We start from the raw sequence: 23,695 nt of genomic DNA on the forward strand, positions 1-23,695 counted from the left end.
ATCCAGGCTGGTATCAAACTCCAGGCTCAAGCAATCCTCCTGCCTTGGTCTCCCAAAGCTGGGATTACAGGTGTGAGCCACTGCGCCCAGCCTTAAATTTTTTTTTTGCCTAAAACTTAACTGTTACTAAATGTTCCATCCCTTGATTTAAACAAAAAAAAAAAAAAAAAAAAGATTCCAGAGTCATTAAGGTCCGTGTACAGAAATACAATATGAAGCTTATGGTTTTCATCTTATTTTCCATTTATATCTATCACCTTTTGAAATTCTGACATGTCTGGGATGGACAATAGTACAGAATAATAAATAACATGCATTGATTTGTGTGTGGTTTTTTTTGCCAAAATCAAAATAATTTTTTGAACTGGAAAGAGTTTTCTTTACATTTCATGTACCATGAAATAAAGAGAAAATAGGAGCATTATAATAAAAAGTCCTCATTTTGACACCAGAATTCATGTTTCTGTACAAATTAGAATAATCCCCCAAGGCAGAACGTACACAAGCTTTATTGGGCAACAGCAACGAGCCGCGCTGGCAAACAATGAAAGTAGAGTCGCTCAGAAACACGAAAGATCGTATGTGTGTCATCACAGCATCGAGAATTTAAATCATCTGGAAGTTCCTGCTAAATTAAAGTATACTGTGCCAGAGCTCCCCTCTAATCAAAAAATGCTGTCCTGGTGAAAATTTGCAACGAGGATTACAGAGACAGAGATCAACTAATGAGGAAATCACGGACTCTTACATGAGTTTACAGTTAACCCCACTGCAACAAAATAATAAATTAGCCATAATTTGTTTTTTTGCAAATACCATGCCCCCCACCTGACCCCACAAACACAACAGTCACTGACAGGGCCCAGCTATGTTAACAGACTGTGCCTCAAACCATGCTGTGGTGGAGAAGACGGATTCATCACGGGTAATGCCGCTTTGGCCTGAGAAGATGCGTCAGAGCTCCAGGTGGAGGGGTGCTCACGCTGCAGGATGCTTTGCAGTTCCATTCAAAAACATAATATATTTTTTTCCAAGAAGAACTGGACATAACTCATGGGAATATTTTAAGTATATATAAACAGCAAAAAAGCTGTACATTAAAAAAGGGGGGAGAAATAAAATCTGTTGTATTTACAAAGCTCTTTGTATATTTTTTTAAACGAAAACAAAGCTGGGAGTGATAGAATTTTAATGCAATGAAAACCAAACAATTCTTCAAAAAACTTTACATGATATTCTCTCGCTGTCTCTTTCACACACACACACGCACACACACCCCACACACTTCAAACATACAGAAAAGGTTAAAGATAAAAATAGCTGATAGGTGTTTAAGTAGGATGGAGCAGAAGAATGTACACGTCCCATTTGCAATTTTGGCAAAGATTTAAAATGCTGCCCTAAAGGCACGCAAGCATGCCCAGCCCACTCCAGTAAAAACAAGACAAAGTATAAAAAGAACATTCTGGCGGGGGTTGGGGGAGGCATTAGCATATCGATTTCCAATGAGCACAAAATTCAAAATACATTAAAAAGTAGCATGGCATACATTTTCAGCAGAGAAGAAACTGAGGAAATGTTCATAAAGAGACAATGGTTTTTAAGGTTTACTGTCACGAAAAAAAAAAAAGGCTTCACTCCAGGGGAGCGGAACTGGGATGGAAATTTTACAAGGCTAGTTCCAGCACGTGGCCTATTGGCCCCAGGGGCTGGAAACGGGAGGTCTGCTCCAACTTTAAGATGCTCCCTGGGATGCCTTCCAAGCAGCTGGAGTTAGTGCCACCTGTCTCACCTGGCACCACAGGCAACACACATGTGCACATGCATGCTTTCAAAATGAGGATCAAAACTGTCCCATGTAAGAAATTACTCAAGATGGAAAAACTAGTCTGGTGATTTTCTTAAGAGGAAAAAAAAAAAAAAGAGACAAAAAGGAAGGAGGTGGAAAAAAAAGAAACCAAATAGATCCTGCTGCCCCGTCACATAACCATCACCAAAAGACATATGAACAATAAAAAAAAAAAATAACAGAAGTTCTTACTCTGGCAGAAATAGCTAGTGTTGTCAGAGGGCGCAGGGAGCTGTGAGTTCTGCTTTCAGGAAAAGTGTTCAAACAGTGCTGACTGTGTATCTCGAGGCCCTCTGACCTCAAATTAAATTGGCTGTCAAAGACTTAAGGCCCATGGAGCTCCCAGGTGAGAGTGTCAATGGCGCTTTATGTAAGTTCTTTCCAGATTGATGAACCAAGAAAAAGGTCAACTGAATCCTTATGCTTAAGGTTTACAAACTCAGGAGAGTTTCTTGTACAGTAACTCTAGTTTCTTGTTTGCTTACTTCTTTGTCTTCCCCACCACAACTAAGATAACCTCCGAGAAGTGCCCAAGCACCCCTGGGGTTCTCTGCTGGGCTTACAGTCTGATTCGTGCAGGTAAAGATCGTGTACTCTCACCAGACTGAATCCTCCTGCCTTTGCGTCTCCAGCGTTTGAGAAGCACGGTGTGGGCATCCTAGATGCTCAGGGACTGTCCAGTGAATGGTGTCAGCCAGCTGCCCGCGGATGGGATGGGCCAACCACGTGGTAGTTTGCACTTGAGTTCTGGTCCTTCTCACCCTTGACTGCCTCCGCCCCAGTGCGGCTGAGACAACAGAGTAAAAAGGTTTGTGGAGAACACTGACGAGTACCTTCCACTTCCAGCTATGGCTTCTTCAGCCCCTCCTGGAAGCATTCTCCCTTGAAGATGTCAACCAGTATCTTAAGTGTTGGCTTTTAACAGTCAACTTGTGCACCTCAATCAAAATTGAGAATAGAAGGAAAAGGCCAGGGAGACCATCTTTATTCTGCTTCGGCTGGAAACCTCTAAAACCTCCTGATGAGGCTGCCACATGCCCTGCCTGCAGGATCCAGCATCCCGAATCTCCGAGCAAAGCCAGGTACAGAGTTTCCAAAGTGTTGACAGAACTATCTTAAGACTTCCCAGCGTTACAGAGCCAGGTTCAGGGTCTGCAGACTCTAAACGGGACTATCTTAAGACTTCCCAGCGTTACAGACTGACTTCCAAGAAAACAGAGGCTTCAAAACTTCCAACACAACTTTCTCCTCCACCTTTGAAAACAGAAACTCTCTCAATGAAGACGTCAGATTTGCTCAATCTTTCTGAAATTTTTGGACAAAGATCCTATCCTTAACTATTCATTCAATACATCTTTTCTGCCAACCTTTTCCCTCTGGCAGAAATGGCTGAATCAGATAGGGGAAAATACTGCAAAACTGCAGAATCCTAAGACAAAATAGATGTGGTGTCAACCGCCAATTTATCAGTACCTGCAACGTAAAACATAAAGTCATTCTAGAACGTTTTAAAAGGACAACACAAAATACAAAAGCTTATCAAGAGTGCTCCAAAGGCAAGGGACTATCTGATCCTCATGTCTCCAGGTCTCCAAGAGCAGGAGTTAGTAGGCGTCAGACACCAGGCTGTAACGCACATCTCTGAAGCACACAGAAGTAGCGCCACGCGGAGGGTTTGAAGGATATGTACTCATCAAGAAGTAAACGCAAATCCAAGATTTCAACCACACTTGGCTCTTGAAGATCCACCAACTTAACCCTTATGGCATGCATATGTGGCTTCTGCAAGAAGTGACTTGAAAACCCAAGAATGCCTTGCTCTACCACGGCCAGCGACTGCAAACCCCCCTCCTCCTCTGAAACAAACCACAGCTTTATAGGAAACATGCACGCATGTAGTCCATCCTGGTAGGGGAGAAATCTTTACCACTGGCTGCCTTTCAGCAAGTTCCCCTTGAAATCTGCCGGCAGTGGAACAGATCCCAGATCCCAAAGCTGCAGCCTGGGCGTCCTCCCACTGGGGGTTCCTTGTTCTGAAAGCTGCCACCAATGAATGGCAGGCCGGCAAGATGCCTCCGCCTTTGTGGGGTCATCCTCCATTGTGCCTCCTAACAGGAAACAGGCTTCTATGGAAGAGAAGAGTCCCAGCCCCCTGACCTTTCCGCTTTGGTCTTGGAGGATCTGAGTTACATCTGCCATGTTGTCTAAAGAATTAGTTGAGTCTCTTATCATACTGTCGACACATTTAGGGGCCATGCAGTGGCACGTTTCCGGCTAAAACAACTCTGCTGAAAACGTCTGAGGTCGTTCTCAGCCAGCCACTGGCTTTGTAATTGTTACCAGGTCCCAATAAAGCGGGATCACACCTCTGAAAGTCTTTTACGAGGTGGCAGGTGAAGTCAACTCACACACTATGGTTGCTGAATCAGATCAAGGATAACAGACTGGATTTAGGACACTCTCTCTCCCTCTCCTCTCATTTACTGGTTACGATCCCAGGAATCCAGTGTAACTTGGGTAAGCAGGGCTGGCTGGAGATGATACTGAGCATTTCCGAATGGAGGTGATCGTGTGGATAAGTTTTTACCAAATGTCATTGTCTTTTCCTCCCAAACTGACACCAAGAGCTTTCTATTTTTCTGACACCTCTTTGTAAGAGCAAGAAAGACATAAAGAATACATACACATTAGGACTGTTAGGAAAAAAAACAAAAAACAAAAAACACAAGCCTTCTACAACCTTCAGCTACACAGAAACTTTTATCACGTGACGACAAAATTCAAGTCATAAGGAAGCTCGCACAGTGACCCACATAAACCTCCCAGCTGAGCCACCAGCTTTAACATATTCACATTCACTCAGACATGAAGAACGAGGGCTTCAGACAGGCCCAGATGGGTCTCTTTCAGGACCTTCCCTCCCGTTGATGCAGCGTTAGGGCTCCGTTTAGGCGCAGAGCCTCTTCCCATTAAAACTGCACGTGTTAGCAATTACTGCAAAATCCACAGGTGGCGGTTAATAGAAATGGAACTTGAGCTCTGTCCATCAGGGAAGCGCCGAGACCAGGGCCCCCTCCAGCGAGCACACGGCCTACGATGTGAGCTTTGAGTAGCTGGGGGGAGAGAACCGTCTTCGCAGGTACTTGAGGACATAGAGAGGGAGGCAGCTGACCAGAGTGATGACGGAGACTTTCCACAAGAATGACAAGGTGGCGATGAAGTACACATCTGCAAGCAAACGGGAAGATAGCAGTGAGCAGGCAGGAATGTTCCGGAAGGCACGTGTGGTCCAGAAACAGGTGTCACAGCTATCAAAGGGAAAGTCATCTCCTATTACAAACACACAGCCTCCTGACATTGGCCCTCTCCTTCCATGGACTGTAAGGGAAGGTACCGTGGCTGAGAGCACACAGCGCCGCCAGCTTGATATTCCTCGCTCTCTCTTCTGTAGCTTCCTGATAGTGAAATGCTACTTTCAGCACCCAGGAGAAGAAAACTATGGGGGCCACTAGATGCAGTGGCTCATGCCTTAATCCCAGCACTTTGGGAGGCCAAGGCGGGCAGAAGACTTGAACCCAGGAGTTTGAGACCAGCCTGGGCAACATAGCAAAACCCTGTCTCTACAAAAAATACAAAAATTAGCCAGGCATGGTGGTGCACGCCTATGGTCCCAGCTACTCGGGAGGCTGAGGTAGAAGGATCATTTGAGCCCGGGGAGCTCGAGATGACAGCAAGCCAAGATTGCACCACTGCACTCCACCCTGGGCAACAGAGTAAGACACTGTCTCAAAAAAAAAGAAAAAGAAAAAAAAGAAGGAAAGAAAATTACAGGGGAAGAAAACTCAGAGATGCTTTTGATTTGGTATTGTCTAACAGTTGGAGAGTCTTTCTTCCTAAGGCCCGGCCACTGGCGAGCGGAAAGTGACATTCAAATGCACCTTCTGCTTCTAGTGATGGTCGCAGAAAGCCACGGGATAAATCTGGGTCATGGCGCAAAGTGGGCTCAGACCCGCTTGTCAGACACAGGCTTAGGCTGAGCCTCAGGGACTCTGATGGAACGTGTGGGGTGGGCGCGCAGGGGTACTGCCTTTCCTGCTGCAGGATTATAAACCTGGTTATGAAGTTTTCTTAAGAGAGGAGTGACAGCTTGTGGCTTTCAATATAGCAGAAGCCAGAGTAAGCCCCTTCCCCACTTTTTGAGCACAGGATGCTGAAATGCAGCTGGTACTGAGGCAGCACCTACTAAGTGCCAGGCCCAAGGCTCAACCCACCCTGTGGTTTTCCTACACCTCTGACCCGGCTCTGTGGTGTGTCCCTATCAAAAACAAGTTGAGATTCCTGAGCAGGGGCCACATCTCTGTGACCACTTCAGGCCCAAGCCTTTGAGCACACAGTAGGTCTCACAAAACGCTGTCTAGAGACTAGTGACAAGGGTGAAACTGCTTTAAAACTCCACTTTTTACAGCGATGCTCCTTTAGCTCTTGGAGCGTGCAGTAAATGCTCACAAATCCTTTCTAGAAACTGGTGCCGCAACTGTGAAACCTTTGCTTTTCAGGGGATGGTTCTTTTACCTTTACTAAAACCTTCAGGAGCTTTGGAAGCTGTCAGAAGAGCCGTGATCAAAGACGCTTCCAGGGTAAGGTCGAGTTTCTCTGCCTTTTTCTTGTTATTGCCCCTTAAGGAAGCTTTTTAGACTTTTCTTCCCTAATCAACCAGCTCCATGAAATGTTAATGTCACAGGTATACTGTGTATCTGTTTATAATATTATAGATACATCTCCTTTATATCTAAAGGATTAGGGTTTGTTCACACCCCACCAAAGACCAATGTTTGTTCCCCAAGTGGTGGGGACCACATCACCCCCACTGAGAAGGCCTGGGGCAAAGGAGCAAGGGATGGGCCACTGCTGGCCCCTGCAGGCTTCCCACGGAGGATGGGGCGTGAGAGCGTTGTTGTAACTGAAAGTTTCCCCCAGAGAGAGTCTATCTGCAATCTTGAACACACATGAGCTTCTTTAGCAGAGAAGCAGCCTCAGGGCCCTGCTCCCTCAGTTGATAAAGGAGAAACAGTATCACTCTGAGGGTTTTTTGTTTAAGTGACACAGACAGAAACTTAAATGCTTCTACTGAAGAGGAAAGAGGTGTAAAGAGGGCTGTCTGCTGCACCAGCTAGACTTTCAGGATGACCCCTGGCCCTGAGGTTCCAAAGCCATAGCGGCTTGAGTTTGCCCTGCGCAGGGGAAACCAAGATTAGACTTCAGAATCTATCCACAGCACAACACAGAAAATGCTGGGTCATCTGAACTGTGCCCGTGTTCCAAGTTTATGACACTGAACTAGAAACAGGTTTCTAGACAGGAATTAAAGCCTGTGTCAGCACCCGATGGGGTCTGTAGCACAGCATGGGGTCATCTGGGTGGTCCTGCAGGGACTTGTGGCTCAATCAATTGGGAAGAAATTAACTGATATGGCAAAGCAAATGAGGTCAGCATGGAAGGGTGATGAAACCAGGCTTGTCCATCCAGAGACAGTGGCTGACACTGGACAAGCCCAGGAGTACCTGGAATCACTACTGAGGTCAGAGAAATCTGCCGCCACCCCACCTTAGGATGGGCCGACACTCCCCCATCTCTACATTCCCATAACTTTATTTATTTATTTAGAAATAGAGTCTTACTCTGTCACCCAGGCTGGAGGGCAGTGGTGCGATCTCAGCTCACTGCAACCTTCGCCTCCCGGGTTCAGGCGATTCTCCTGCCTCAGCCAACCAAGTAGCTGGGACTACAGGTGTGTGCCACGACGCCTGGCTGATCTTTGTATTTTTAGTAGAGATGGGGTTTCACCATTGTTAGCCAGACCAGTCTCGAACTCCTGACCTCGTGATCTGGCCTGCCTCAGCCTCCCAAAGTGCTGGGATTACAGGTGTGAGCCACCATGCCCGGCCTCCAAAACATTTTTTATTTGGGGTCTGCCTGGGCGTCTAGCACCTCATCCCGTTTTTCTCTTGGTAACTTTGATCACATCTGATACTCCTGTGCTCACAGACTCATTAATGTGTGTTTATCATGTGTTCCCAACGAGAACAGCAGCTCCCTGGAGAGCCCGTCCACCTCATCTGCCACCATAATCCTGGCACACAGCAGGGACTCCCACGTCTACGGAACTGGCGAGTACCTTCAGCACTTGGTTTGCTGTGCGGAGCAGTAGATTTTATTCTGAGATCCATGGAGTCCCTAAGGAGCTCTATCAGGACACAGCAGCGAGGCAGGGCTGCACAGGCAAGGTTGTGGGGCTCGGCACCTCCCAGCACTGCCACTTTGCCATCACAAGTCCCCTTTTATCAGTTTCATAGATTGGACTTCAGATTAAGATTTCAGGAGAACAAAAAGGTTTTGTGGCCCAAAAAAGGCGACAGAGCAAGACTCCGACTCAAAAAAAAGAAAAAGAAAAACACTGTCTACTGCAATCACACCCTGTCCTCAATTTCACACCCTGAAGCACAACTATACCTGTCCCCAGGGAACACCTGTAAGAAAACGCGGACGGCTGAGCCGAAGGACGGCTGGAGGAAGAGCCCAGGCCGAGCGCTGGGAGCCCCCTTCCCTCATACGGCAGTGAGACCTCTGGGCCAGATTCACTGGGGGTGATGGACGGGGCTTAAGCATTCAGGGGTCTTACCGATGAACTCGTGTAAGAACACCAGGGAGGCGATGTAGCAGGCCAGGCTGAGCAGCTCGGCCACTGTCATGAGCCAGTGCCAGGTCTGGATGGTCAGCGCCACCATGAGCAGCTCGGTGAGGATCAGCGAGGTGAAGGAGATGGCCACGATGTGCACGAACTCCGACTCAAACAGCAGCAGCGCGCCGTACATGATGGTGCTCCCTGCAAACGCCAGAGAAGGGTGTTCCCCTCGCCCCTCCCTGCAAAAGCTGCGCCCTGCTCACTCACACCTGGTTCCTTTCCGCATTTTTCATTTAGACATGAAAGGTATCACTTATTACATGAGGTTAATGACTGGTGCATTATGCAGGTCTGATCCTATAGTTTTCTGATTTTCCTCTTTGACTTCGTAGGATAAATAATCTATAACTACAAAGTGAGAACAAGGGAGAAAAAAGGAAGTAAGGCAGGGAGGGAGAGAATAACTGTCTAGAGTTGATGAAAGAAATAGAAAGTTAAATATAATATTTAAAATGAGGGAGCCACGGCCAGCTGCAGTAGCTCACGCCTGGAATCCCCACACTGGGAGGCCAAGGTGGGCAGATTGCTTGAGCTCAGGAGTTCGAGACCAGCTTGGGCAACATGGTGAAACCCCATCTTTACAGAGAATATAAAAATTAGCCAGGTGTGGTGGCATGCACCTGTAGTCCCAGCTACTTAGGAGGCTGAGGTGGGAGGATCACTTGAGCCTGGGAGGTGGAGGTTACAGTGAGCCGAGATTGTACCATTGCACTCCAGCCTGGGTGACAGAGTGAGACCCTGTCTCAAAACATTAAATAAATAAATAAATAAATAAACAAACAAACAAATAAATAAAATGATGTGGTGACTCACACCTGTAATCAGAACTTTGGGAGGCTGAGGCGGGTGGATCGCTTGAGGCCAGGAGTTCAAGACCAGACTGGCCATCATGGCAAAACCCTGTCTCTACTAAAAATACAAAAATTAGCTGGGTATGGAAGTGCATGCCCGTAGTCCCAGCTACTCAAGAGGCTGAGGCACGAGAACTGCTTGAACCTGGGAGGTGGAAGTTGCAGTGAGCCAAGATCGTGCCACTGCACTCCAGCCTGGGTGATAGAGCAAGACTCTGTTTCAAAAAAACTAGATGTGTATAAGAGACAGGCGCAGTGGCTCATGCCTGTAATCCCAACACTTTGGGAGGCCGAGACGGGTGGATCACGAGGTCAGGAGTTCGAGACCAGCCTGGCCAATATGGTGAAACCCCGTCTCTACTAAAAATACAAAAATTAAGGTGGGTGCGGTGGTGGGCACCTGTAATACCAGCTATTCGGGAGGCTGAGGCAGGAGAATTGCTTGAAACCGTAAGGCAGAGGCTGCAATGAGCCGAAATCATGCCACAACACTCCAGCCTGGACAAAAGAGCAAAACTCTCTCTCTCAAAAAAAAAATAAATAAACCCCAAATATACATGTTTATTTGTAAGTTATATATATGTACCTGTCCAGATATATAGAAATATTAGGACCATTTCACAAACATATGCACTACAAAACATACATAAAAATGGAAATACTAAAAAAGAATGAGGATTCCGGGCACAGTGGTTCGTGCCTGTAATCCCAACACTTTGTGAGGTTGAGGCAAGAGAACTGCTTGAGGCCAGGAGTTTTGAGTTCAGCCTGCGCAACACAGTGAGACCTCAAGTCTCTACAAAAAATACAAACATTAGCCAGGTGTGGTGGTGCACACCTGTAGTCTATGATGCTGAACTAGAAACAGGTTTCTAGATAGGAATTAAAGCCCGTGTCAGCACCCGATGGGGCCCACAGCACAGCATGAGGTCATCTTGCTGGACCTGCAGGGACTCTTGGCTCACAGTCAATTGGGAAGAAATGAACTGATTTGGCAACTGATTTGGTGGTGGTGCACACCTGTGATCCCAGACTCAGAAGGCTGAGGTAGGGGGATCACCTGAGTCTGGGGAGGTCGAGGCTACAGTGAGCCGTGATTGCTCCACTGCACTCCAGCCTGGGCAACAGAGTGAGACCCTCCGTCGCCCAAGGTCTCACTCTGTTTCTATATATTACATAAAATATATTTTGTAAGTATATAAAATCTATTATGTGCACTACAAAACATACATAAAAATAGAAATACCAAAAAAAGAGGATTCTGGGCACGGTGGCTTTGCCCTGTGTCTCAAAAATATATAAATAAATATATATATATATATTTTATATATATGTAAATGTAAAAGAGTTAGAAAAAATAAACACAAACAGAAGTTTTGCTATTCTCTTCTTATATCCCAATAGGTCATCTTACAAAGCCTCTGTAGTCTGGGAGACTCCCCTTTGGAGGCCACTGAAGTAAACACGTTTTTCCAAAACTATGACTTGATCTGACTCTCAGAAAAGGTTTCAGAACATCCCAGAAAGCAACCACCTTTTGCCTCGTGGGTGGAGCAGCCCCACAGGCTTTGACTACGGTCCGCTGCCTTCCTCTGGCTTCACTACCTCATTTCTCAGACAGCACCACTGCGCATGTTTGATGTTCAAGTCCTTATACAGGGTGATCAGTGTCTCCCCTGGGTCACGCTGCCACCCTCCTTCCTGCTTCTTCTACAGGCAAGAAGGGGACACCCTTGAGTCAGTGCCAGAGCACAAGACAAACAGGTGTCTCCACTCATCCTTACCTTGATAGATGCTAATCAAAACCCATATTAAGAATGTCTTGTAGGACAATGGTCGTCCCTAAATGAGAGACAGAGAAAGGTTAGAGCCGGTTTCGTAGGGGGCTCACGCAGCATCAGTGTTCACGTTATTCTCCCGCTAACTAGACAAGGCAACCCATCTGTCTTCATCAAAAAAGTGGCTCACACACATTTGAACACATTGGAGGAATTAGTTCTTTAAAAAAAGAATTGGCCAGGCACGGTGGCTCACATCTGTAATCCCAGCACTTTGGAAGGCTGAGGCAAGTGGATCACTTGAGGTCAGGAGTTCGAGACCAGCCTGGCCAACATGGTGAAACGCCCTCTTTACTAAAAATACAAAAATTAGGCATGGTAGTGCACGCCCATAATCCCAGCAACTCAGGAGGCTGAAGCAGGAGAATCGCTTGAACCCAGGAAGTGGAGGTTGCAGTGAGCTGAGACTGAGCCACTACACTCCAGTCTGTGTGACAGAGACTTAGTCTCAAAAAAAAAAAAAAAAAAAAAAATTAACATTAAATGGGAATAAATCTTCCCTTGGGTAAAAAACCCTTGAAGACAAATAAAATTATGCAGATGCCTACACACACACCATCACACACACACGTTTTGAAAGTGTACACAAGAACATCTCTGGGAGCAAACGTAAGTCGCAGCTGCAAAGCAGAACTGTCAGGGGCTTTTTCGAAGTCGTGAGTTGGCTTGTTTTCAGTTTATCTATTACTGTACTCTTTCACGTTCTTTATAATAGTGCATATATTACCGCTTTAAGAAAAAACGTAAACTCCCACACCTTCCCCCCAAAAGTAAGAAAGCTACCAGTTCAAGTGTGTTCAAATCAGAAATGGAGGGTCTGTGGGAAATAAATTAAAAGGAAAAAAGCAGGGAGGGAAGGAAGGAAGAGAAAAGGAAAGGAGGAAGGAGGAAGAGGGGACTGAGAAGCTAACAGAACCTTTAGAAGATCCTTGTAGAGCTCAGGATACAGCATGGCAACTTCCGACTTGACATCTTTGTCCAGGACCAGAGAAAACACAGGAAACATGGTGTAAATTGTGGAGTACCTGGGAGAGAAAACCGCCATAGGTAAGACCTGGCCGACGCCATCAGAGCTATGTGCTATGCCAGCCTCCGGCGCCCAAGTCCCATCCATGCCTCTAACAACTGTTTACTGCTTGTCTATTATGCTCCAGAGCTGGCTGTAAGCACCAGAAACCTAAGAGGAAAAATGGACAAAAATGTCTGCCCTCAAGAGCTTTCATCCTGGTCAGTGAGTCAATAAACAAATAAATTAGGTAAACTCTATGTGTGTTAGAGATAAGTGCTACAGAGAAAAATATAATGGGGGAGAGGAAATAAGGTGTGTGTGTGTGTCTGTGTGTAGGGGGGTGATGGCACAATTTTAGAGGCTGAGGAACAGAACATTTGAGTGAACACCCACAAGAGGTGAGGGCCAGCCAAGCCAGTCCCAGGAGGATGAGCTTTCCAGGGAGAAGGAACCACCAGCACAAAGGCACTGAGGTGGGAGTGGCTGTCATGTCTGAAGAACAGCCAGAAGGCCAGTGGGGCTGGGGCTGGGGCTGAGGGCGACAGAAGAGGAAATGAGGACCCATGGGGAAGATGGGACCAGGCCAGGGAAGGTCGCACAGAGCACAGCTCAAGGAACCCCTGACTGTATTCTGTTACGTTCCTGTACTCTTCCAGAGCCCGACAAAAGACAGGCCGCTTTTCCAGTCAGAAGCAGGCAGCATCCCAGTGCCTCCTCTCAGCTAAACTCATTGGCCAACACAGCAGGACGGAGAGCGGACTGTGTGAGACTCTCCAGAGCACAGCTGGGCTTCCGGCGCCCTCCGTCTCCTCCTAACCAGGAGTGGCCTCAGCTGCACGTATCTGTATCTAGGGCACTCGGTAACCAAACGCCACCTACCTGGGTGATTCAGAGACTGAGCACATTCTCTGAAAAGGTCAGAAGGATCAGCCTGAAGTTCCAGGTCAGTAATGGGAGTGGGTTTGCAGGCTGCAAAGGCTCAAGTGACACCATCTCTGTCACTGTGGCACAGCAGTCAAGCTCTGTGGCTTGCACGTCCCCGAGGCAATGGACTCGGGCCCTCGTTGGAGCTCCAAGGACGGGACTGCCACGGGGCTCGGTTCAGGCCACGAGGGCATTTTTCAGATCCCCCTTCCCTTTTTATTAAGACCCCAGTGAAATCACCAAGTCTGCAAACCTTCCGCCTTGCTCTCCTCAATCAACTGACAACCCTGGAGTATTTTTTCAAGACCAGGTATAAATGGCAAAGTGCAACACACCACATACATCTCCAACTCCACTTCCTCCATCTGGTTAAGGGCTCAACAGCTCAAAACCTGGTTAATTCAAGGAGGTTCTAAAGCATGGTGCTGGGCCTGCATTCGCTGGGGCTGGGAACAAATGTGGCTTAGGAACCCAAGAATTTTCCCACCAGGTTTCTTCTCTCTGCTGTGGCATTTGAAGAAGGTTTTGTAAACAATTAATTCCTTGGCAGGATTTCCTTACCCAATGATGAGGAATCCTTGATAGAGAGGGACGGAGGCAAAGTAAAACACGGAGGAAAAGACAGCCTGTGCCAAGGAGAAAGGAGGATGTCACCAAAAATCATGACAAAATCCCTTACCTTTACAGAATAAAAATAACACCTGATACTTACATAGCACTCACCCTCGCCGACACAGCTATAAGGTACTTTACATGGATTTGCTCATTTCATTCTCACAACATCAACAACAGCCCTATGAAGCAGGTACGATTCTCGTCATCCCCATTATGCAAAGCAGAAAGTGAGGCACAGAGAGGGTACGTGGCTTGCTCAAGCCCACACAGCTCCTAAGCAGCAAATCCAGGAATCACTCCCGGGTAGGGTGATGTATTACAGCTCCAGGGTCTACTCAGCCCACTGTGAACATTTACTAAGTTCCAGGACCCAGGAATGCTTTGCACGTGAGCACAGCTGATCTCCAGAGCAGCCACACGATCAAGGCCTACTATCACCCACGCTTTACAGAAGGGGAGGCTGAGAAGGTGAACTGTAGGACTCAAGCCCAGCTGTGGCCCCAGAGCGCACACTTCTAAACAGCTCGGAATCCCCACCTCTGCAGGCACGCACGCTGCTAACCATGCTGCCGGAGATACGGAAACGCATACGGAAAAAGAGCTTCTGAAGTGTCTACGGGGGCTGGGATGGTAGAGAAGGCTTCACTTCTTATATTACATGTTTCAGTATTTGGGGAAATTTTTGAAAAGAACACATGGTGACAGATTATTTTTGCAATTAGACAGAAGTAATGAAGATATTTACAAACCCTCATGGAAATGTCTGCTTCCTGCTTTGGAAAATATTAGCTGCTGGTAATGATGAATAGGCTGAGGAGGACCCATGGGGAAGATGGGACCAGGCCATGAAAGGTCGCACAGAGCACAGCTCAAGGAACCCCTGACTATATTCTGTCATGTTCTTGTACCCTTCCAGAATCAGGCTTGAAGCTCTGTTAGCTCCGTCTCTGGACCTCTATGGGCTAACAGAGGAAACATGGTCTCCAAGCTGCTACCTATTCGTATAAAGCTGAAGGAAGGCCAGAGACAAACGCTGCCTGAAAGCTTTTAGAAAGCAGAAGAAAGCAAGGCAGAGATATCCTAGTAATTCGAAATAGCATCAGACCAGGGCTAGCTCCCCAGAGCACCTTCAATGGACACAGAGAGAAAGCATGTGAGAAACACGTGCTTTCTCAGCACAGAGCTCAGAGCGCAGGTGCTCCTGAGCGCCACGGTCACGGGAAATCACGGTTCGCCCTGGCTACGCCGGAAAAGCCACTTTTCTGGTGACTTTTCACCCAGGCTGGGCTGCTGCATAGGAAGGACGGTTGTAAAAATATCAAGAATCTGGTGTTTATTTTCCAAACCAGTATCAGGAGCCCCCTCCTCTAAAAGAGTCATCCTAACCACACAGTCTTCATCTCGATGATAGCACTTTGGGAAAAATAAAAACACGGTGGTCTCTGGCAGACCCACGGCCCGGTGCAATTCTAACTGGGACTTGCTCTTGGCCATTTTCAGCACAGTGGACAGGGGTTAAAGGCATTTTCTTTAGCACAAAGAACAATGCCTCATCCTGGAATTCTTTTTCTACATCAATGTTAACGGTAACATCCAGTTTCTGAAGAAGTCAGCTCATCCCGGCCAGCTTTTGTGTATGTGTCCAAGGAGGAGCTGATTAATCTCCCAATGATTAAAACCACAGCATTATCCTGTTCAATTGGCGAGTTAACATAAAAGTACAGATGTGGTCTGGTGAACTACAGCAGCTGTTTGGGTTTAGATCATTTTGATGAAAGTCACTTTAAGGCTCCCCTACTCACAAATGCAATAGATATTTAAAACATAAAATCACCCCCAAAAAACTGGGGTGTTGCCAGTGGATGGTGAATTCTCACATACCTAAAGCAGCACTACCTGGTGTTTGAAAGGCACACTGCCTTTCAAGTATGATTAAACAAATTAAAATATCACCTGATGTTTACATATTACTTTGTTTCACTTCTACTAGTCATGGTAAGGATGCCTTAGCACTGATGTCTTAAAAACCTCTCTGTTTTTCACAGTGGCCCTGTCCGAGGGCAAGGAGGGTCTCATCATCCCCATTTTCCAGGTGGGAAGACTGAGGCCTAGAGTGGTAAAGTTATTTGCTCAAGGTCTCACAGATCCCTAGTGGTATGACCAGAAGGAGACGTGAGTTCCAGGATCTACTGCGCCTATGTTCTCACCACTCAACTGGGAGCACTTTCACTGCCCAATGCCCAAAAAGGAAGATCAATCAACAGCTTTGCAACACCAAAAATATTTTCTTTCCCTCCTTTGGCCTCCTTTCTACTCCACACTTAATTGCTACAGACTGACGGCAAATTTTATTGTTGGTGGTTTTGAGATGGAGTCTCACTCTGTTGCCCAGGCTGGAGTGCAGTGGCGCGACCTCAGCTCACTGCAACCTCCACTTCCCAAGTTCAAGTGATTCTCATGCCTTAGCCTCCCAAGTAGCTGGGATTATAGGAGCGTGCCACCACATACAGCTAATTTTTGTATTTTTAGTGGAGACAGGGTTTCACCATGTTGACCAGGCGGGTCTCAAACTCCTGGCCTGAAGTGATCCACCCACCTCGGCCTCCCAAAGTGCTGGGATTACAGGCGTGAGCCACTGTGCCTGTCCTATGATGACATATTTTGAAGGAGTTTGTGAGACAGAAGGTGGGAAAACATATACTCTAGAATCCTTTTATGAAAAAGCAAGAGGGGAGCAAGATATTAACTTCCAAGGGTATTCGTGATCATAATAACCACACTCAGTTCCCCGACTGGGCTCTGCCGGGAGATAGAACCGTGATGCCAAGGCAACCTCAGTGCCAGGTGTCATGCTGACCCCTGCAAGTGGACACAGTCCCAGGCCCTCCATGACGAGTGTATCAAGAAGGATACTCAGATTGTGACTGCGGGCTTTGAGGTCCACCTGCCTGAGCTGACTGAATCCCTGCGGGACACTTCAAATTTATCATCCATACTCAGCCTCAGCCTCCCCATCCGTAAAATGGGCTCAGGCTATTGTGAGGCTTATGTGAGACACTGCATTGCGAACACTTAGCCTGATGCCTAGGGCACAGGAAGCACATAAGCAAAGTAAGTTCTTCTTCTTTAGTGGTTGTTCTCTGATGGCCCTTACCTCTGCAAAAGGTGAAAATCTGGGGGCTGAATAGTCATTCAGCATTTAACTCTGCATCTTTCACTCCAGCAAACAAATTATAACAACCTACCCACAATTAAAATAACTCATGTACATTCCACTTGCCCCATGCCAGGTACTGGACGTCACCACTGCTAACACACACACACCCACACCACATGGCAGGAATCACCAGCACCACTTAACAGGGGAGGAATCTTGAGTACCAAGAAGTTCAGGGACTGGCTCAAGGTCTATCAGCTGGAATGTAGCCAGGTGGGGGATTTAAACTGGCGAGGTGGGGGTGACAGCTCCAAAGCATAGTCTAATTCCCAGGCTTTTTCCATGATAATCACATAGCCATATGCACCTGTGCAGAGGGACCAGCTGTCCACTTACCTACATGGTACAGCCACATGTACATGTGCACAGAAGCCAGCGGTCCACTCACCTGCATGGTGCTGATACACAGGCTCCTGTGAATCACGAACTGGCTGAGGGCGGCTGACCGCTTGTAGCTGTTCCGGCCGTGCACCATAAGCAACCGGCCAAGATGCTTAAATTGAGTGATGGAGAAGTCTGCAGCCAATGAAGCCTGTTTTCCTTCCTAAAATCCAATAAAATGAGGCACCGTCAGAAGCACAAGAGGTCAGGGCAAACACATTTTCTTTAATTGAAAAAGCAAGACATTGTAAGGAGATCTCTGAAGAACTTCAAGAAAGAAATTCTTTGGTTTCAAGCTAAACGCAGTTGGTGGTCGAAGTCTAAATTTAATTTTAAAAGGGGAATTTATTTAAATAAAAACCATTCTGAATCGATATAGTTATAATTTGGAGGTCAACTGGATCTAATATTAGGCCTTGGGAGTTCAGCCCACCCCATAAGTAACAAAGAATCATTTAAAGATAGATATTTTAAAACATTTAGTTCCCTTAAGAGCTAATTAAACATGAGGCGAAAACCCGGAGCTACTAAAAATGTTAGACAGGATATTCCTGAATATACAGCTCTGCACACTCACAGAAGTGGGAATAACTTGCAGTGCAACCACATAATGGAATTCTCCCATTTTGTATTTTTTGTTATTTTTTTCTTGAGACTGGGTCCCACTCTGTCACCCAGGCTGGAGTGCAGTGGTGTGATCTCGGCTTACTGCAACTTCTGCCTCCCAGGTTCAAGCCATCCTCCCACCTCAGCCTCCCGAGCAGCTGGGAGCACAGACACGCACCACCACACCTGACTAATTTTGTTATTTTTCGTAGAGATGGGGTTTCTCCATGTTGCCGAGGTTGGTCTCCAACTCCTGAGCTCAAGCCATCTGCCCACCTCAGCCTCTCAAAGTGCTGGGATTCCAGGCATGAGCAGCTGCACCTGGCCAAATTCTCTCATTTTAAAAGGCGGTGACAGCCAACATTAAAGGGACAGAAGGAGATGAGAGCCTCTGGATGTGACGTAACAGGAAGAACACGAATTCCCCTTGTGCAGTGCTCATGCCAAGGCAGAATCGGAACCGAATCAATCTGACAGGCTCAAGGACTGCGTGCCAGGAGACACTCTACAACTGTCCTGAAAGCTTCAAAAATGCCACTGACATGAAAAACAAAACACCCTCCAACGAAAAAAAAGGGAGAAAAGTGTTCTACAACAAAGAAGATCAGAAACACGAGGACAGGCTAATAAATGCGATTTGCAATCCTTCCTGGAGCTTTTATTATTTAAGCTATGAAGACACTTAGAGGACAGATGGGGGAATTTGAGCATGAATATTATATAGTCCATTATATCAATGTTACATGGAGTTGAGCATGAATATTATATAGTCCATTATATCAATGTTACATGGAGTTGAGCATGAATATTATATAGTACCATTATATCAATATTACACGGGGTAAGGGGGGTTATGATGTTACTTTCTTTGTGTGGGAGAATGTCCTTGTTCTAAAGAGATCCAGCTGAAATATTTAGGGGTAACATTACATGCAATTTACTTTCTACTGATTCAAAGAAAGAGAATGTGGCAAATAGTAACAATTGGCCAAAGTGAAGGGTAGATGGATGCTCACTGTTCTATTTCAACTTTTCCATTGTTCTATTTCAACTTTTGACATTTTTCAAAATAAAAAGGTAGAGTCAGAGTAAGAAGTGATGGCTCTGTATGCTCTCACGTAGGAACAAATCCATGATGTAACAGATTTAAGCAAGCTGCATAACAAAATGTACTGTGTTTCGGCTGGGCGCGGTGGCTCAAGCCTGTAATCCCAGCACTTTGGGAAGCCGAGACGGGTGGATCACGAGGTCAGGAGATCGAGACCATCCTGGCTAACACGGTGAAACCCCGTCTCTACTAAGAAATACAAAAAACTAGCCGGGCGAGGTGGCGGGCGCCTGTAGTCCCAGCTACTGGGGAGGCTGAGGCCGGAGAATGGCGTGAACCCGGGAGGCGGAGCTTGCAGTGAGCTGAGATCCGGCCACTGCACTCCAGCCTGGGCTACAGAGCGAGACTCCGTCTCAGAAAAAAAAAAAAAAATGTACTGTGTTTTCACTTAAAAAAAATACATGAAAATTATATATATATGTATACATGTGTAAGATATGTGTATAGATAGCAAATATACACACACTCACAACCAGTAATATACACATAGAAAAAATGTTGGGAGAAAAACCAGTGTTACTCATTTGATGCAGTTACCTAAAAGACGCGTTTTACTTTCAGATTCTTTATGTTATATATTTTTTTGAGACAGAGTCGCACTCTGTCACCCAGAGTGCAGTGACACAATCTCCCTCACTGCAACCCCCGCCTTACAGGTTCAAGCAATTCTCCTGCCTCAGTCTCCTGAGTAGCTAGAATTATAAGAACCCACTACCATGTCTGGCTAATTTTTGTATTTTTAGTAGAGATGGGGTCTCACCATGTTGGCCAGGCTGCTCTTGAACTCCTGACCTCAAGTGATATGCCCACCTTGGCCTCCCAATGTGCTGGGATTACAGGTGTGAGCCACCAAGCCTGGCTTAGATTCTTTTCATTTTTTATAGTGAGCAGTATTACTTTTATATCCCAAGAAACAAAGGAATCAGAATATGATTTTTAATAGAAGGGAAAATGCTTTAAGTTTTATAAGAACTGGTAGAGAATTCCATTAAACTCAAACATGCTTCTTAAAAACTGTATTCAGGAAATCTACACAGACTTCTGATATATCTCATTCAAAAATCATTTCATTCCGCAACTTCAAATCATCGTCATCTTGCTGAGAACCAGAGAACCAGAGAACCAGAAAGGGTGGGAAAGTGGGGGGAAAAAAAGCCGTAAGGGTCAGCCAAAGTCATGAAGTTATGCAACAGTCTGGACAGGGGAGCATCTCTCCTGCTCCTTCCGGGCCTTGGCACTCCGATACTTCACACACACTTCTTTTCCTTTTTTTTGAGATGGAGTTTTGTTCTTTCACCCAGGCACGAGTGCAGTAGCTCAATCTCGGTTCACTGCAACCTCCACCTCCCGGGTTCACGCGATTCTCTGGCCTCAGCCTCCTGAGTAGCTGGGATTAGAGGCACCTGCCACCACGCCTGGCTAATTTTTGTATTTTTAGTAGAGACAGGGTTTCACCACGTTGGCCAGGCTGGTCTTGAACTCCTGAGCTCAAGTGATCCTCCTGCCTCAGCCTCCCCAACTGCTGGGATTACAGGCATGAGCCACCACTTCCAGCCCTTCACACACAGTCCTAACAAACTCGGTGACCCATCTTCTTGCCTCTTGTCATTTAGAGGTCACAAATTGGGGCTGAGTAAACTATAAGAGGCAAGTGCACAATTGGCAAGGAGAAAAAGACAGAAATAATATTTTATAACACACCAGCTTTTAAAAATTGTAGCTGCCAAGGCCTTTTGGTGAGAAGTGAAGCAAGCGACATTCTTCCATTGCGCGCCCAAGAGACCAGCACACAGCAGGATAACTAAGGCTTTTACTGACAGTGCTGAGTGTCCCAGGGAGTCTGAATTACACTTACCATACCCTAAAGATATGGAGAAATGCTTCTTTTTTTTTTTGAGACGGAGTCTCGCTCTGTTGCCCAGGCTGGAGTGCAATGGCACGATCTCGGCTCACGGCAACCCCTGCCTCCCGGGTTCAAGCAATTCTCCTACCTCAGCCTCCCAAGTTGCTGTGATTACAGGCACCCACCACCATGTCCAGCTAATTTTTGTATTTTCAGTAGAGACAAAGTTTCTCCATGTTGGCCAGGCTGGCCTCAAACTCCTGACCTCAAGGGATCCACTCGCCTTAGCCTCCCAAAGTGCTGGGATTACAGGCGTGAGCCACCACGCCTGGCCTAGAAACACTTTCTCTTTTTTTTTTTAATTTAGGTCTGGGCAAACAAAAAGCCAACATTCATCTGTCTGTACGATGTAGCAATACAGATCTCTATCTTCCCAGTGACAGGAGGTAATTGTGACACATGGTTCCTTATGTTTTATCATTCTTTATCTGGAATTTCCAGAAGCCTTAAAGCTCTGTCTTTGAGGGAAAAAGAACCAAGAAACTCCAGCAAGTGGAGCCCAGCAGAGGGAAACACTCTCACCTTTCCCTCCACTCCCACGCCGCAGTCAGATTCCTGAATCATGCTGACGTCATTGCCTCCGTCCCCTGCGAGCCACAGACCAGAGAGAAAAGAGGTTTCATTCTTCCCTTAAACAAGAACGCATGCTTGTCTTTACCGCAGTCTCGTCTGTCACGGAGCGCTCGCTGAGTGCCTGGCCTGCCCTGTCCATACCATCTCTCCAACCCCTTGCACTACCAAGATCCTGTTTCACAGGCAGAGTGGCTCAATGTCAGATAGCCCAGCGACTTGCAGAGGGTCCCGGCACTGAGCAGCGGCAGTGGGACTGTGTCCACATAGGACAGGAATGACCACTTGTCCTCCTCGGAGGCCGGGATACCCCAGGATTACCATCGGCGGCAACTCGCAGTGCTCTTATTGGACACTTTCCACACGGCGTGGCAAGCACATTTTAAAGGTGATCCTTTTTAGGCTGGGCACAGTGGCCCATGACTGTAATCTCAGTACTCTGGGAGGCCAAGGTGGGGAGATCACCTGAGGTCAGGAGTTCGAGACCAGCCTGGCCAACATGGAGAAACCCCGTCTCTACTAAAAATACAAAAATTAGCCACACGTGGTGGCACGTGCCTGTAGTCCCAGCTACTTAGGAGGCTGGGGCAGGAGAATCACTTGAACCCAGGAGGTGGAGGTTGCAACCAGCTGAGATTGTGTCACTGCACTCCAGCTAGGCGACAGAGCATGACTCCGTCTCCAAAAAAAAAAAAAAGTGACCCCTTTGAGTCCTCGTGACACCATTTGAGGAAGCCACAATTATTATTCCCATTCTACCACGAGCAAATGGAGGCTCAGACGGGTGAAAGAAGCCATCTGGGGCACCCACTGGGAAAAGCCAGTGGAAAGATTTGAACCCAGATCCAACCCCACAGTGTGTGGTCTCCACCCACTGGAAGGCTGCACTCTTCAGCCACTGGCAAAGGAGTAGAGGCCTGGCACACACTTATCTGCTCTCCAGGGGAAATATTAAAAATAATAACAAAAAGAGCCAAAGTCTGCGAGGCGAAGAAAAATCATGACCTGAACAAAGGGGCTGGGGAATGTGAAGAACGAGCAACAGTGTCCAAACATCCTTAGGGTAAGGGAGCCTGGTGCACAGGCAGGCCAGGGCCAGCGGCACAGCCTGAGCCGCGCCTACCTACGGCACAGGTGAGCTTGCCCGTGCGCTCCTGAAGCAGGCGCACGATCTGGGCCTTCTGGGTGGGGGCACAGCGGCAGCAGACTACGGCCGGGCACTGGCAGGCCAGCTCCATGAACTCGTACTCATAGTACTTGAGGCAAACCTGCAGGGTGGAGGGAGAGGTGGTGCATTGGTGGAAGTCACTGCCCAGCCTGCAGTGCCCCTGCTGAAGCCGGCTAAGCCCCAGGCTGCCGGGAGGACTGGCTCTCAGGGGTCCCCAAGCTCACCTCCAGGGAGTCTCCCGAGATGACCAGGGCGCAATCGTGCTTCCTGCGGAAGGCGTTCAACTCGAGGTGAGCCTCCCCGCGGTTGGTCACCTGGAAGGGAACAGAGATGGAGAAGGAGGCATTGCTCTCCGGAGATGATAAAACAATAAACAGTGGCTTCCTGGAGCCAGCATGAAGACAACGGCCACCCCAGCCAAGGGTCCCTCCCCTCCCCTGCCACCAGAGGCAGCAACAAATGGAATCCTATTGGTTACGACTCTGCAGGAATCAAGAGAGCCCATGTGCCAACCTCCACCTACAATTTCCCCCAGGACTAAAAATGCCTGTACTGGCCAAGCGCAGTGGCTCATGCCTGTAATCCCAGCACTTTGGGAGGCTGAGGCAAGCAGATCACTTGAAGTCAGGAGTTTGAGACCAGCCTTGCCAACATGGTGAAACCCACTCTCCGCTAAAAATAGAAAATTAGCCAGGCGTAGTGGCGGGTGCCTGTAATTCCAGCTACTTGGGAGGCTGAGGCAGGAGAATCACTTGAACCCAGGAGGCGGAGGCTGCAGTGAGCCGAGATCGTGTCACTGCACTGGCAGCCTGGGCAACAGAGCAAGACTCATCTTTTAAAAAAATTTTAAAAGCCTGTACTTTCACTATAAGCCGAGTATTGGACAACACACCCTGTGGAGTGCGTAGTCCCCA

General features: G+C 47.2%; 1 protein-coding gene across 1 annotated transcript in view; it reads right to left on the reverse strand.

Annotated features, from left to right (window-relative positions):
* Window positions 1-490: 490 nt before the first annotated feature.
* ATP9A (ATPase, class II, type 9A) overlaps window positions 491-23,695 on the reverse strand; it is a 141,942-nt gene continuing 118,737 nt past the window's right edge. The window contains exons 18-26 of the mRNA XM_011978174.1: window positions 23,006-23,095; window positions 22,737-22,881; window positions 21,566-21,630; window positions 17,434-17,589; window positions 13,775-13,839; window positions 12,197-12,305; window positions 11,227-11,284; window positions 8,529-8,732; window positions 491-5,077 (exon numbers count right to left, since the gene is read on the reverse strand). Coding sequence (XP_011833564.1) covers window positions 4,941-5,077; window positions 8,529-8,732; window positions 11,227-11,284; window positions 12,197-12,305; window positions 13,775-13,839; window positions 17,434-17,589; window positions 21,566-21,630; window positions 22,737-22,881; window positions 23,006-23,095 — 1,029 coding nt within the window. The 3' untranslated portion in view covers window positions 491-4,940. The remainder of the gene's footprint in view (window positions 5,078-8,528; window positions 8,733-11,226; window positions 11,285-12,196; window positions 12,306-13,774; window positions 13,840-17,433; window positions 17,590-21,565; window positions 21,631-22,736; window positions 22,882-23,005; window positions 23,096-23,695) is intronic.

This window comes from Mandrillus leucophaeus, unplaced genomic scaffold, assembly GCF_000951045.1.
Source record: "Mandrillus leucophaeus isolate KB7577 unplaced genomic scaffold, Mleu.le_1.0 Scaffold19, whole genome shotgun sequence".
NCBI classification, from domain to species: domain Eukaryota; kingdom Metazoa; phylum Chordata; class Mammalia; order Primates; family Cercopithecidae; genus Mandrillus; species Mandrillus leucophaeus.